Here is a 15,810-nt window from a genome sequence, read left to right on the forward strand (position 1 = left end):
TTTTGACTTTTCTTACCTGTCAGTAAACTTCCTGAGACAGCACTTTGCCTCAGGGAGCAGTGCCCTCTTTTGCGCACATGCGCGAAAGAGCACACTTTGACAGTTGGGGGTTTCCCCCCCACCCCCCGCACAGGAAGCGCATAGCAGGCCGCTGGGCAGGCCTTAATTGGCCTGCCCACTCAAAATGCAGCGGGCCCCGTTTCGGTGGCGGGGGTTGGCTGCCCGCCTGCCGCCGAGCCGGTGGGGCCCGCTCGCCCATCAAGGGCTAAATTCTGCCCTCTGTTTCCTGTTGGTTAGCCAATCCTCTATCCATGCTAATATATTATCTGCAACACCATGAGCTCTTACTTGTGTAATAACCTTTTAAGTGGCACATTATCAAATGCCTTTTGGAAATCTAAATACACTGTATCCACTGGTTCCTCTTTATCCACCAGTTCTCCTTTATCCACCCTGTTTGTTACACCCTCAAAGAACTCAAATAAAGTTGTCAAACACCATTTCCCTTTCATAAAACTATGTTGATTTTGCCCAATTGTATTACGATTTTGTAGAAGTTCTGTTACTGCTTAATAATTGATTCTGGCATTTTCCCAATGACAGATATAGACTATTTGGCATAATTTTCTGCTTTCTGTCTTTGTTCTTGAATAGGGGTGCTGCGTTTGCGGTTTTCCAATCCACTGGGGCCTTTCCAGAACCTAAGGAACTTTGGAAGATTACAACCAACGCATCCACTATCTCTAGAGCCTAGATACAGGCCATCAGGTCCCGGGGACTTGCCTGTCTTCAGTCCCATTAGTTTTCCTAGTACTATTTCTTTAGTGATCGTGATTGTTTTAAGTTCTTCCTTTCCTTTTGCCTCCTGATTTTCTACTATTCTTGGGATGCTTTTCGTGTCTTCTACTGTAAAGATGGATACAAATTACTTGTTCAAAGTCTCTGCCATTTTCTCGTTTCCCATTATTGATTCCAAGTCTAATGATCTGAGCAATCAATGCTTACTTTAGCTACTCTTTTTTCATTGTATGTACTTGTAGAAGCGTTTACTGCCACTGCCTGTTTTTATATTTCTAGCTAGTTTAATCCCATACTCTAATTTCCCCCTTTACTTTAGTCACCCTTTTCTGGCTTCTAAAATCCCAATATTCTGGCCTACCACTAATCTTCACATAATTATATGCCTTTTCTTTCAATTTGATACCATCCTTAACTTCCTTTGTTAGCCATGGCTGGTGCATCCTTCTCACAGAGTCTTTCTTTCTCAATGGAATATATCTTTCTTAAGAGTTATGAAATATCTCCTTAAAGGTCTGATATTCATTCTCTAGCATCTTACCTTTTAACCTATTTTTCCAGTCCATTTTAGCCAACTCTGTCTACTAAATAACCCTGTCTCATTAAACATTGCCAAGTCTAAAAGACCTTTTAACCTATTTTCCCAGTCCATTTTAGCCAAGTCTAAAATACCTTTTAACCTATTTTCTCAGTCCATTTTAGCCAACTCTGTCTTTATGCACTTGGAAATCACCTTTATTTAAGTTTAAGGCCTTGGTTCAGGCTCAAATTTCTCACCCTCAAACAGAATGTGAAATTCTATCATGTTATGATCATTCTTGATCAGAGGATTCTTCACTATAAGGTTACTTAATAACCCTGTCTCATTACACATTGCCAAGTCTAAAATAGCTTGCTCCCTGGCTGGTTCCAGGTCATATTGTTCGAAGGAACTTTCCTAAATACACTCTATGCACTCATCTTCCATCCTACCTTTGGCAATTTGATTCCTCCAATCTATATGAAAATTAAAATTGCCCACAATTGTTGCAGCACCTTTCTTATTAGCCCCCATTATTTATTGTTTTACATGCTGTCCTACATTGTTTCTGCAGTATTAAGTTTCTTACTTAATCAGAAAAGCACAATATTTAATTATTTTCCTTTGTGGACAGGTTGAATGTGGTATCCTAACGCATATAATGTGCCACATGCCACATCCAAGTTTTTAATCATATACACTGCTGCATACTAGTATGTATATCATACCCAAGCACAGATTTATGTGCATTATGGAAAAATAGATACTGCTGTCAATAACTGTGCAGGAAGAAGAGATATAGACACCAGTAGAACATTAAAGTAGCAAGGCGTCAAGTGTGGTCGGGGGCGGAGAAGGCAGGTGAGAAGGAGAGAACATTGGCAAAAGAATGGCAAAGCTTGAGAGCATGGTTTCATAACTGCAATTTCCCACATTCTGACTTTTGCCGGCTGGAGCTGGCGAGTATGGACCAGTCATTTATATGCGTAGGTCGAGGAAATAATAGACTAGTTCAAACTATCAGATCAGGTGGCTTTTGCATATCACACTGCAACCTGTTGGAAAGTGGCAGGAAAAGGAGGACAAAAACAGAACAGAAAATATTTTCTTTTTTTAAAAAAAAGCACTAATTGCTTAATAAACAGATGGTGAATTCATTATAAACTCACCTATTCTTGCAGATATAACACCAGAGAAAAGTAAACTAATGGAGACATAGGAGTCTGGATAATTCCCAGCCGGGAGACTGTCATACAGCAAGGTGTTATTTGTCCAGTGAATAGAAGAACGGTCTGACAGCAAAGGCTGATTCATATTTGAGCTAGGCAGGTAGGAATGCAATTGATTCATCTCTGTGTCTGGAACAGTCTGGTTCATTAGTGAAACATTAGTATGTGGAGACATTGGGTTGCTGCTCAAATCAAAGGGACTGCCAGGTGCAAAAACTGAAAACACACAAAGTAACAAGCAACCTAAGTGCAGACAACTGGATATGATTCCCGTAGATACCAGGCCATAATATTTCCGTAACATAGTGAACAAAACTGTGCCCATTAGTCCAGTGATGGTAGAAATGCCCATGAGGAGGCTAAGTAGTGAGCCACTAATGCCTTGTGTGAAAGCATAACCTGTGGTGATACAGTCAAATGCCAAAACTGTGGTGTACAGAAACGCTAAACTCATTCCAGCGAGGAAGACTGATTGCTGGTAGTATACATTCCAACCGGTTTTGCTGATGTACAGCATCCTCTGTATCCATTGTTGCACAGTATAAATCCCCAGAAAGTTTTGCTGAACTGGTAACCTGGCATTCTTGTCCAAATCTGTCGTGGAGTTTGGGGTTGTTTCTGATCTGCTGTTACATCCATGCATGGGGTATTGCTGCTGAGCATCTATTAACAACATAATATTAAACAAGCTAACATACAGTTATGACAAACTTTCCATTGCTTTCAAGCTATCTTTCTCTACAATATATATTAACAATTGGGACAGAAATATTCTTAATACAATTAAACAGCAATCTCATGAGATTTGTTTTGAACAATTGTCAGGACGATATAATTCTCATAATGTTATTGGAATTTATTGTAAAGTAGAGTAATAGTAGGGCCTGTGTCTATGGGTCCATGTCTGTGTGTGGGTGTGTGAGACTTAATTGAATTAAAGGCAGCTGGTCTGAAGGCTTTGATGTATTAGAAGATAAGCTAGGTTTGAAATGTAGAGTAGGTAAACATAAGGGTAAGGGAACATTTGCATTTTAAAATAAACCAGACCAGATTGATTTCAAAGGAGGGGTGAAATGTGTCACCTAGCCAGGAGAAGTAAGAAACAGTGTGTTTATTTTTCTCAAAGATTACTGGTAAAATTGGTACTATGAGAGATTTTTATTATCAGAGAGGTGAAGTCCAAAGACATAGTAAAACAATGGGAATTGCATTCAATGGGGAAAATATGTATAAAGGAGCAAAGGTTGTGTGGAAGGGAAGGTATTCTAAGATCTAACAAGTGTGAAATGCCTTCAGCATCTAAGCTTCAAGCTACTGTCTGCAAAGAACTGAAGTTAAGAAAACTCACTTTGAATTGGATTGTTTAGGGTATCATGTTTCTTCGCCTGGGTCTTTTAAAATCTATGGGCAGAAATTTGCAGTGAGCGGGCGGGTGCGCGCCTGACCCACTCGAGCGTAAAATGACGCACGATGATGTTGGACAAGCGTTCCGACATCATCGCACACTCACGCGATATTTTGGTTGATGGGTGCACGCGTGAGTCAGCTGCGCGCCTGCCGACAATTAACAGGCCATTAAAGTTATAATTGAATGAAATTTTTTGCTGCCTGTCCAACCTAATGGTTGGCGGGTAGGTGAAAAGGCCAAGTGGCCTTTGGATTTTTTAGGAAACCACATCTTCCGGGGGGGGGGGGGGTGAGGTTTCCAACAGCAAATAAAAATTAAATAAAAATGTTTAAATTTTATTTATAACACGTCCCTGCTCATGTGACAAAGTCACATGAGGGGACATGTTTTTAACATTGCTAAGTTTTTTATTTCTGATTTTTTAAAATCCAGCTTCCTGAGGCAGCTCTGTGCCTCAGGAAGCTTTCACTGTACGCACTCACAAACTTATGCGCTCACTCTCCTCCCACCCCTACCCCTCAACACTGAGTGCTACAGCGCACATTTCATGCTGGCTGGCCGTTAATTGGCCAGCCAGGGTGAAACCAATGTCGGGGCCCGATCGTGGGCAGCAGTCGGTCTCGCAGCCGCTCCCGGCCAACCCAACGAGGGGAAAATCCTGCCCTACGTGTCTTATCGTTGCCTTAACGAAAGTGTAACTGGGAGTTAGATTAGTTAGGGGATTTAGAAGTTATCATTGTAGTAATTTGTAGATCTATGTGTGTACTCAAAATGATTTCTATTAATAAAGATTTAATTTAGTTTTGTAAAAAACCTATAAGACTCGGTGGTCTTATTACTACTGAATTCAATGCACACATCTCAATATTTATACAAATTGCAAAACAGATGTGGCATTTGTTTCAAGTTTCCCTCTGGGATTTGAGCAGCTCAGATTTACTATTGGCTGTGCCATAACAAGGATGGGGGCTCATCCGGGATATATTTAAGATTCCTTGATTGGTTTGGAGTTGGTGAATCTTAAGGTTATGAGTACAAGAAGCACTTTGAATTCAGGAGTTGGTGTGAGGTTTTTTTTTAAGTGCTGAGACTGCAATATGGCTTTGGCAGTTGCTAAGACTTGTCTAGAGTTGAAGTTATAACTTTGGCTGGTTACAAACAGTAAATGAAGTTAAGTTAATGGAATTGGCGGATCAGTTACAATTGGGATTACCTGTAGGGGCCAGGAAAGCATTGAAGGTACAGCATAGCATTTAAAGTTGGAAGTGACATCTGACACTAGTGAGTCACAGCTGGAGGTAGTGAGTCTTCAGTTAGAAATGAAGATGATTCAACTTGAACAAGCAAAGGAAATGAAAAAACTTGAGCTAGAGGCAGCAGAAAAGGAAAGGGCAGAAAAAGAAAAAGAAAGAGCATTTCAAAGGGAGCAAGCAGAAAGGCAGGAGAAAGAAAGGAAGTTGGAACTGGAATTCCAGTCAAGAAAGAAGGATAAAGAAAGAGAGGCAAGGGAAAGAGAGAAGGAAAGAGCAAGAATAAACCAGCTTAAAAGGCTGAAAGTTAAAAAACAGTTCTCAGGTTCTGAAGAAAGTTCTGATGATGAAAAAACCTTTAATCTAAACCCAGTGGGGAGATATTTAAATTTGTACATGCTCTTCCAAAGTTTGAGGAAAGGGATGTGGAAGCGTTCTTCCTTTCATTTGAGAAGATAGCTAAACAAATGAAATGGCCGCAGGAAAACTGGACATTGTTGTTACAATCCAGGTTGGAGTGTAGAGCACATGAGGTTTATGCTTCACTGTCAGAAGAAATGTTGGTGAACTATGATGTGGTAAAAAAGGCTATTTTGAATGCATACAAGTTGGTTCCTGAGACATGCAGTTAGAAATTTAGGAGTATGAGAAAACAGCCTGGGCAAACTTATATTGAGTTTGAGAGAATAAAACAAAGTAATTTTGACCGGTGGATACAGGCATTAAAGATAGAGACAATAAATGCAACACTTAGAGGGGTTATTCTTTTGAAAGAATTTAAAGATTCAGTCCCTTCGATAGTGAAAACTCGTGTGGAAGAACAGAGGGTTGATTCTGTAGGACAAGCAGCAGAGATAGCTGATGATTATGAGTTGGTTCATAGAGCTAAACCTTTTTTCCGTCAGCCTTTCAGATTAGAAAAGGATAAAAAGTGCGAAGGCGAAAGGAAGGCAGGTAGTCAGGGAAGAGGAGGTGTAGCTGGAAGTTCCCAGGAAGTTTTTTCTCAGAAATTGAAGTGTTTTCATTGTAATAAAGTTGGACATGTGAAATCAGTGTGCTGGAAATTGCAGGGAAAATCTGTTGGAATTATAGGGTTACAGAAAAGTACTTGAAATAAAATTACTGTGGGTTCTGAGGTTCAGGCATAGGAAAAACCAGTGGCTTGTGTGCAGGTAAACAGAAAAAAATCAGTGGAAGGTAAAGAACTGGGAATGTGTTCACAATTTACCCAAGAGAATTCAGAGGAGCAGGTTGCAGAAATGTTTGAAGATTTTGTGTGTGAAGGATAAGTCTTTCCATGTGTACAGGGTGGAGTAGGTAAAGGTGTTAAAATTATAAGAGACACAGGGGCTAGTCAATTCTTAATGTTGTGGGATAGTGACATTTGTTGTTCAGAGGGAGTACTGCAGGAACAGGTGGTAATAAGTGGGGTTCATGGAAATGCTAAAGATATTCCATTATGGAAGGTACGTTTAAAGAGTAAGTGGAAAACAGGTGAGGTGATTGTTGGAGTAGTGGAAAAATTACCCATTGAAGGGGTTCAATTTATTCTGGGTAATGAAATAGTTGAATCACAGATGTGGGCAATACCTATGGTAGTTGAGCAGCCTGTAGAAGTGTTCTCAACAGAAGTGTTGCAGAGAGAGCATCCTGGATTGTTTCCAGATTATGTGATAACAAGATCACAGGCTCATAGGTTGAAACAAGAACAGGAAGCTCAAAGACAGAGAGAAAGTGTGGAAGACCAATTAGCTGACACTATGTTTGATATGCTTTTTCAGGAGGAAAGACCAGAGGACAATTCAGCTGAAGTGTTTAACTCAAAGCAATTAGTGGAGTTACAGAAAAGACCTATAGCAAACTGATAGGCAAGTGAATTTAGAGTGACCTAAAATGCATTGAATATTAATCTTTGTTTTACAGTAAGTACTCCTCCAATTGCTCAGTTCAGATGTATTGTGCCTGGAGTGAAACCAAACAGACCAAGAAAGTTCCAGGTTCAATATGCATTCAATCCCCTCAATGTCTCTGGGCTAAGGAGAGACAATGTCCTGATGAGGAATTCCAACCTTGTGGCGCCCATTCTGTACCCCAAACATGTAAGAAATGCACTGCAATTTCTACCACATTGTATGTCCACAACAAGCCATAACAGATCACTCAGTGAAAAAAAGTGGTTCCGATTGACCAATTGATCAAGAAATAATAAACTTATTTTTCTTTATGGTGCTTTTCACATCTTCAAGATACCCCAAAGCACATCACTCTTTGAATTACTTCTGAAGTGCAGTCACCTGTTGTTTTGTAGCAGCCAATTTGCACACAGCAAGGTCACATAAATAGCAAATGAGATAAGTGACCTTTTTACCTTTTCTGCTTGTAGTCGCTCTTGTTCTTTCAAAGTAGTTAAGCTGGTCTTCATACCAGCCTGGTCCAGCCTTAAATGCAAGTGCAGGGACCATTCTATAAACTCTTGACAGACAAATAAATTCAACCAGCAGTGAAACTAAGGTCCAGCCAAGAATGAAGACACAGCCAATTACATTCGATGCTGAATACATGATCTGGCCCACAGTCATTGCAGCCAGAACATTGACAACTTGGTCTATTCTTCTCATAACAGCATTCACATCTGTAATTAAGATATTAAATTAGTGTCGGATAATAATATTAGCCTTATGTTTAGGTTACATCAGGTTGTCAAACTAAATGAACGGCTTACACTCTGTGCATGGTGATAGGAAATCCTCATAGGATCTATTTCTTAGAGGTTCATAACAGGTTTTTCTGCAATCAAATTCTTATTTCATAATTCATGATCCTTCAGTACTATTAAAACATTTCAAGTTCTAATCAAAAATACCAAATAAAGCTTGGAGTTAATATCCAGCAACATAATGGTCTGGATTTTGCTCTCTGTGGCTTTCACCATTCATCATGTACAATTAACTTGTGACAGACCTGTCAGTGAACAATTTCCACTAATCTGGCAACTGTTTCAGTAGGGGATCTATGAACCAGGCAAGCAACAGCAAGGCTTCATATCCAATCATATTGAAGTACCTATCCTGAGCAAAATAGACTGCAATCCAGGAAGTAAAAGGAGGAAATATAAATCATATTTAAATTGTGTACAAAGAAAAAATACATAAAAATTAGGAAATACAAATGGAATTAAGGGGAGAGAGAAAAGAGGGAAAAACATAAAAAGTAAAAAGGAAACCTGCAACATTACTTTTGGGGAAATGGGACTCCACACTTGTAACATTAACATTTCAGGGCCAGAGAGGTTTTCAGCACTAATTATCAATTATCATGTCATAAAAACCCACTTACCCCTAAATGCACTAGTCCTAATGTTTTCAGCCATCTTTAATGTGGAACTAGTGGGTACATAATTTAAGTTTATACATTACAATATGAAGCCAATTGGTGAGGACAACAGCAGTGCGTCCTATGGAGGAGCAGGGCATAAATTTTCCTCTTTAGCTCTGAAGAAGAGCTAACATTAACTCTGTTTCTCTTTCCCAGATGCTGCCTGACCTGCTTAGTTTTACCAGCATTTTCCATTTTTATTTCATAAATTTTCTGATTTTAACTGTGGATCTGCAGAAACCAGATATTGCTGTCAGATTCACCCTGTAATAATGGTGAGTGTTGATAGCTTCATTGTTATCATCACAACAATGTCAGGGCCAATATTTTAATAGCTAGTCCCAAGCAGTGTTTATCACACCAAGGAAAAATAAATTCAAGAGAAATAAATGATTTAGGCGAAAGTTTTTTTCGGAGGGTCAAGGACATGTATTTGCAAGTAGGTAGGGAGATGCTGATGGTGACTGATACAAAGAAGTGATCAGATAAGCTTTTGTCTGTAATCAAGGCAATGGAAATTTTGAAGCCACATGAGGTGATCGCGGATTGATGGGGTGGATGCCTGCGTACATGGGTAGGAGAGTTTATATGGAGGTTGAGATGAGGAGAGGACGGGAGTGCACTGAAATCAGAGGACGGGGGAAAGTTGAATTGAAGGGGGGAGTTTGAAATCATTGAGATGAGGAGTTGCTCAACACACAGGCTAAAGAGGAGTAAGGATAATTCTAAGAATCCCAGGAAAGGATTTCAGGGCAAGGCACAGGAGAGAACAAGGACTATGATGAAGAAGAAGCAAAAATGAATAGAACATGAAGATTTGCTTGCCCAAGGACAAGGTGCCATAGGAGTTGGTGGGCGAGGGGGAGAACAGACCAAGGTGTGTTTTGCAGGGCAAGTGTGAAAGTATAACCAGTCCAGGAGGACTTAGTAAGAAGTCTAATACTAGCCATGTGCCAAGTTTTTGTCAAAGCCAGAATATCAATGTAATTATCCACAATATGGATGTCAAGGTCCTGTTCCTGATCTAACAGGCATCCTGGAGGCAAATGCAGAGAGCGGTTTATTAGTCTGTGGCACAGTTAAAGAGGAAAGCAGCAAATGGGAGGATTGGGAAGTGAAGGGGATTATCCCATAGCACTTGAGCTGGGCAGGAAGATCAGTAAGACAGAAAGATGGAACAATTGGAGTTACTGTGCCCAAGATGATAGCATCAGCTGCCTTGATATGCTGATTAACAAATGCTGAGAGATGCACAGGGCTGCCAGCTTATTCAAGGGGCTGCAACCCATTAACATTAAGATGTAGTGTTTAATGTCATTCAATATCTTTCATTCACAAAGATTACAGAATCATGAGAACATGATTTTCCATGAACAAAATCCAGAGGCATTATGTCAATGTTGAAAATTTAGTTAAGATTAATTTGTAACAAAATACTCTTTATTTCCCATCACTTTTATAACACATAGCCTATTTCAGGAACAACCATCTTGTTAAAAATTAATTCATTAATAGCAGCTCCTTCATCCAAAATGGTCCTTATTATGTACATAACATTAACATAATTAGTCAGTTGGACCATTTACCTATGAATGTGGGAAAGGGTCATAATTATCACCAACTATGTATTTTGCATAACCAAATTTCAGATGAAGAAAATTAGGATTTATCTCAGGAGACAAACCACAATTATCCACCCACAATAGTATCAACTGCAATTTGATAAATGGGTGCAGCAAATTTTTCCCCTTAGGAGATTTTAAAGAAAGCTTTAGTCAGAACTGAAACTTAAAGGTAGAAAATTATAGATTTTACAATCACTGCGTATGTATGGCCTAAGTATAGTGAATGCACAATGTTCCATAAACCAAAATATTTTTGTTCTGCAAATCTAGTTAGATGAGCATGATATAAATGCATAGACATAAACAGTGAACTTGAAGCATGGACCTAAACTGGACCAAGTGGAGTCTCTTCAGAATAGCTTGCAAGTATCCAAATTTCTGTCCTTTCAAACAATTAGCTCATTCTGCAGAGGAAACATCATTTCGATATCCTACACAAAAAAGTTTGTCTCTTCCATACATCTACCAAAGAAAATTGATGAAACAAAGCTACATTTTTTCATTAGTGCTACTGTAGCTCAAGCCACAGTAACATCATTTTAATTCTAAATTTAACGTTTGACCGAGGGCAATTTAATGTAGAAAGGATGGAGGCCTCATTGTGTAAGTTGCACCATACTTTTTCCTGCAGTTTAATGGGTAAGCCTTCAAATAGTCTTAAACTTCCATACCATTTCCACGCTCACCTTAGTCCACCCGCTATTAGAACCCTTATATGAACAGGAATAGGCTATTCAGCCCCTTGAACCTGTTTCATCAATCAATTAAATCATGCTAAACTAGCTAAACCTCAATTTAGTCACTTTTGACCCATAAAATTGATTGTTTCAGTCATGAAAGCTTCAGTTGACCACATCCACAGCCTTTTAGGGAGATAGTTCCAGATTGATATTACTCTTTCGCTGAAGAGCTGCTTCCAGATTTCAGCATGTGGGGCAATCTCTTGGAGGTGGGATTTGACAAGGGATGAAAAGTGTGAACTCCTTGAAAAGAGCCCCAATGTTCTGTGTCCCTTCTCTTCACTCTCATGGTAATTTTTCCTGATTTGATGTCTCAGAATTATGTTTTCAGTCCTTGTCTTTGAATCCCTCTATGGCCTTGACCCTTCCTATCTCTAAACTCCTACAGTTCAATTATTCATCATGTGCACCTCCACCAATGCCCCCACACCATCCCTTTCCCCACCCCCACCCAAACCCCTTCACACTATCACTGGAAGCTGTACACTTCCATTTTCAGGATGACCTATCCTAAACCTTTCCAACTCCCTCTCCTCAGGCTGTAAATAGAAGCAATAGATTACAACGTTACTCCCAAGTTAGTTGATAGCTACTTGAACTTGCTTTTCACCATTTACTAACACCTTTGTTTGAAGAACAAAATTTGCTCTCATGTTAATCATTTGTCAATCCAAATGAATTCAAGGGTCACATGAAGAGTTTTTTTCTACATCGTAATATACAAACAAGGTTTACACACATGGTTCTTTGTAGATGTCTTACCTGCAAGTCCATCCCTGTTGCATCCTGTGATTACAATAATCCAGTCCCTCTGAATGGCAATTGTCAAAGCTGTGCTTGCAAGGTTTGCTGCATCTGCTAGACTGATGACCACCATGTAACAGACCACCTTGTGTGAGTTACATTAAACAAACGGACAATAGATAACAAAAAAGCTACTCATCTAGTTACACATGCAATAACTAAAACATCTTTATGGGATTTAATTCTTAGCTTTTACTTTAAAAAAAATTGTAACTTATCTAATCTTTTGAGTTCTTCAACATAATTACCAATTTAAAATAGACATTGTGAAATTTGAACATTCATACTGTTATGAAGCTATTAATCTATATAATATCTTGGAAAATATTTTTCTTTTAAAATTGAGGTTCGGTCTGTGGGTACGTCTTAATGTGATTAAAGCCAGCTAGTCTGGGTGCTTTGATGTGTACTAGTTTGAGATGTAAACAGAGAGATAGCGTTCATTTGCATTTTTTTGAATAGAGCATTCAAGAAGCGGGGTGAAAACTGACGCCTTTCTAACAGCTATCAAGCAATATGTTTATATTACTAATAAAATTGGTATTATGAAAGGGGTTTCATTGTTAAAAGGTAAAGTTCAAAGAGGTTGTTGATACAATGAGAATTTACATTCAATGGGGCTGGTAGGTATAACTTCAGTAGTTTTTCAGGTGTGCAGGCAAAGGCAATGTAAGATCCAAAGGCAGCTGCAAGCCTCCCACTGGCTCCACAGTGGAAAGAACCTCATTTTGAATTCGTAAGGTGAAAATGCTTTGCCTGGTTAAGTCTATGGGTTGTTGCCTTAATGGAGATTAGTTTGGGAATTTGTTAAAAGTTATGATAGTAGTGATTTGTAGCCATGTGTACATATATTTTAACCTGTGTAAATTAATAAAATGTTTCAATTAGTTAATGTAAAGCCTCGAGAACTAGTGGTCTGATTCATGAGTTTAGAGTCGCATCTCAAACGTAACACTTAAAATTATAGGTTATGACAGTTGTTTAAAGTTTCCCTCTGGGATTTTTAAATAACTCCACTTTACCATCTGCATCGATCATAACAATATGTAGTTTGCAAATTTATTACTGAGCTTCTCTATCAACATCAAACCAATGTGCTCGACCGTAATCGGTGTTCAGTTTTTTACTGTTTGGTTGCTAAATCCAGTCATAAAATCTGACGACAAAATGTATTTTCAATCATCTGCTCAGCCAGTGAAAAGTCCTTCTAGTTAAATGGATCTGTTCCAAAATATTACTGCTGTTAGCTGCCAATTAATTAATATAAATAACCCTCAGCTGGTCTGCCAACTCTCACTTACACACTTCTACGCTATTTTAAAAAACGATTATGGATAGAATGCTATCATAACAGACCTACATGCAGCGGGAAGGTCAGGAGCGGGTCGGGAGTCAATTTGTTCTGCCATGGCTTTAACCCAGCTACGACATTAGCACTGTGGTTCCGTCATTCCTGACCAATCAGAGAGGCTGGGTGGGATGATGGCCTATACTCTGTATGATGGCTCTCCAAAGAGACTCAAATAGGGGTCAGAATGACTGCAGGAAGCGTTGCTTGTAAAGGCTACTAGAGGCAAGGACATTGAAGGAAGATGTGGGAAAGTTTCCCCCATTCTCTGACTCTTTCTTGGAGGTTATGCTAGAGATGGTGAGAGCCAGAAGGACGTGTTCTTTCCTCTGGATGGAAGGAAGAATCAAGCCATCCAAACGCAGTAGGCATGGCTGGAGGTTGGGCAGGCTGTGAGCAGCAGAAGCGTGGTGACCAGGACCTAGAAACAGCATAGGAAAAAGTTTACTGACCTCATTAGGTCAGGAAAGGTGAGTGTCATACCACTCTCAGGTGGCACCCATTACACTCTGACCTCCATAGCATCCTCCTCTGACCACAGCTTGCAGTCCCATCATACATTCCTTTCTCTCCAGAGATCTCCTCAAATTTCCAGCTGAACAGCCAACCTCATCCTATTGCCATCTCATTTCAATTATCTTGTAAATGTTCTCATTTCATCTTTACCATTCCACTCACTGTCCGCGTTCTGTCCTTGCGGGAAAATGGAGTGCACAACTCCAGTGCGAGGCAAAGAACCATAGCTAAACCTGCAGCTATAGCCACCCTGACTGCATGGCGGGGAGGCCCCGGAGATCAGCAGACTGGCACACACACACACTAGGGGCCATCAATTACAACTATAGTCGGAAAGTGCTGACCCGCAGAAACTAGAAGAAACAAATACCTACTTATCTGGTCTTGAAAATTATGTTGCCACTTCCATTCGCCGGAGCTGCTTGGGGCCTGCATCAAAAGACTCCTCGCAGGCCCCAGCGAAGTGTAGCTCCAGCATATTCAAGGAGGCCACACCGCCTTTATTTAAAGCACTAGCTGCCGTAAAGCAAGTAAGTTTAAAGGGCCAGGGAAATGGACAGGCCAGGGAGAAGGTAAATGTCTAAGGTAAGTGAATAGGGTCTGGGGGTTAGGGGTGTCCGGGGGTGGTCAGAGGCCCAGGAAGGTGGCGGTGAGGTGGGGGGGGGGGGGTCGGCCAATCGGAGGCCCAGGTGGGGTTGGGGGGTGTCAGTTGGAGGCCCAGGTAGCAGGGGTTCCGAGATTGAGGGCGGGGGGGGCGGGTATTGGGAGTTGGAGGTCGGGGTGCCGGAGTTCAGGGGGTGGATTGAGGGCGGGGGGGGGGAGGAATCCCATGGGGGGCAGTCAGAGTTGTGGGGGAGTCCCATGGGGTCGGTAGGGGTCTTTACAATAGTTACTCTTCTAACTTCTAATTCTTTCTGGCTAACTATTGGTATAACCTTGGCAGAACTATCCGAAGTTTGTGATTTAAACCGCATTTTCAGATGGTTCCCAGCGCAGTGCAATTGTCCGGTGGAAGTGTGCATTTCTGGGCAATTGCTGTGAAACCCTTACTGGGAATTTCCCAGAGGGATTCCCCAGCACATGTTTGGGGTATCCTCCCAAATCCGACGCTGGGGAGCTCGGAAGTTACGGGCCTATGTGTCAACAATGGAGAGATAAGGGTGTCCCACAAACCTGGTAATAGCATTAGATGATGCACTGCCACGTGGCACTTAACACTCCCTCATGTTGAATTGATGCCATCATTAACTGAAATGCCATGGTATGCTCTGGAGAAGAGTCATACGAACTGGAAACGTTAACTGTTTCTCTCCCCACAGACGCTGTCAGACCTGCTGAATTTTTCCAGCATTTTCTGTTTTTATTTCAGATTTCCAGCATCGGCAGTATTTTGCTTTCATCATGGCATGAGTTTGTACCATTTCTCAATGTCAGCACTAGTTCATATCTTTCATCTCCAAAGGGCCTCCAAGGGTGACGGAGAATCTGCTTCAGGAGGAGGCTGAGCACTCAAGGATGCACCATAACATGACTCTTGCACATCAGCCCAAATACACACAACACTCTGGGTATTGAAGTAAAGATAACTAGATTACCACATGGTGAAGTGCCAATTACATGAATATGAGTAGGGGCAGGGGTCAGGGGCAGCAGTGGAGAGCCCTGTCAGAGGGCACAGGACACTCCAACCTCTGCTAAGTTGGATGTAGATGCTAAGACTTGGGGATCGTCTACAAAAAGGAAACTTGTGGAGCAACAACTGGAAATGTGTGAGGTTCGGTCCTCCTTTCAAGAGACAGTGCAGATCCTTGGATAGAGATTGGAGGAGCTCATCCCTGGCATGAGTGCTATGATATCCCAGGCATCTGTGCTGATGTTCACATCCATTGAAAGAGTGGCCACTTGCATGGAGAATCAGACACAGGCAACCAAGTGCATGCTGGCCCTGACCAATGGCCTGCTCAGTCTGCTAGTTTAAATAGGATGGAGAAAAACTTGCCTTGGCCATTCAGCACCTCACTGAAGTGGAGCAAAGTGCTTTCCAGCTCTTGGTTAGCAGGAAGTACAGGTGGACCATGAGAGTGAAGGTCGACAAAGGACACATGGCGGGGGACTCTTTTCAAGGAGCTCCCAATTCTCATCCCTTGCCAATATCCATCTCCCAGAGACTGACCCACTTGCTGCCTCCTGATGATCA

The 15,810-nt window shown here is 40.9% G+C and overlaps 1 protein-coding gene across 1 annotated transcript in view; it reads right to left on the reverse strand.

Annotated features, from left to right (window-relative positions):
* LOC144678874 (ferroportin) overlaps positions 1-15,810 on the reverse strand; it is a 40,593-nt gene that overhangs the window by 11,343 nt on the left and 13,440 nt on the right. Inside the window, exons 4-6 of the mRNA XM_078538874.1 lie at positions 11,708-11,834; positions 7,574-7,837; positions 2,488-3,210 (exon numbers count right to left, since the gene is read on the reverse strand). Of these exons, the coding sequence (XP_078395000.1) occupies positions 2,488-3,210; positions 7,574-7,837; positions 11,708-11,834 (1,114 nt within the window). The remainder of the gene's footprint in view (positions 1-2,487; positions 3,211-7,573; positions 7,838-11,707; positions 11,835-15,810) is intronic.

The sequence above is a fragment of the Cetorhinus maximus genome, chromosome 3 (assembly GCF_964194155.1).
Source record: "Cetorhinus maximus chromosome 3, sCetMax3.hap1.1, whole genome shotgun sequence".
In the NCBI taxonomy this organism is placed as follows: Eukaryota; Metazoa; Chordata; class Chondrichthyes; order Lamniformes; family Cetorhinidae; genus Cetorhinus; species Cetorhinus maximus.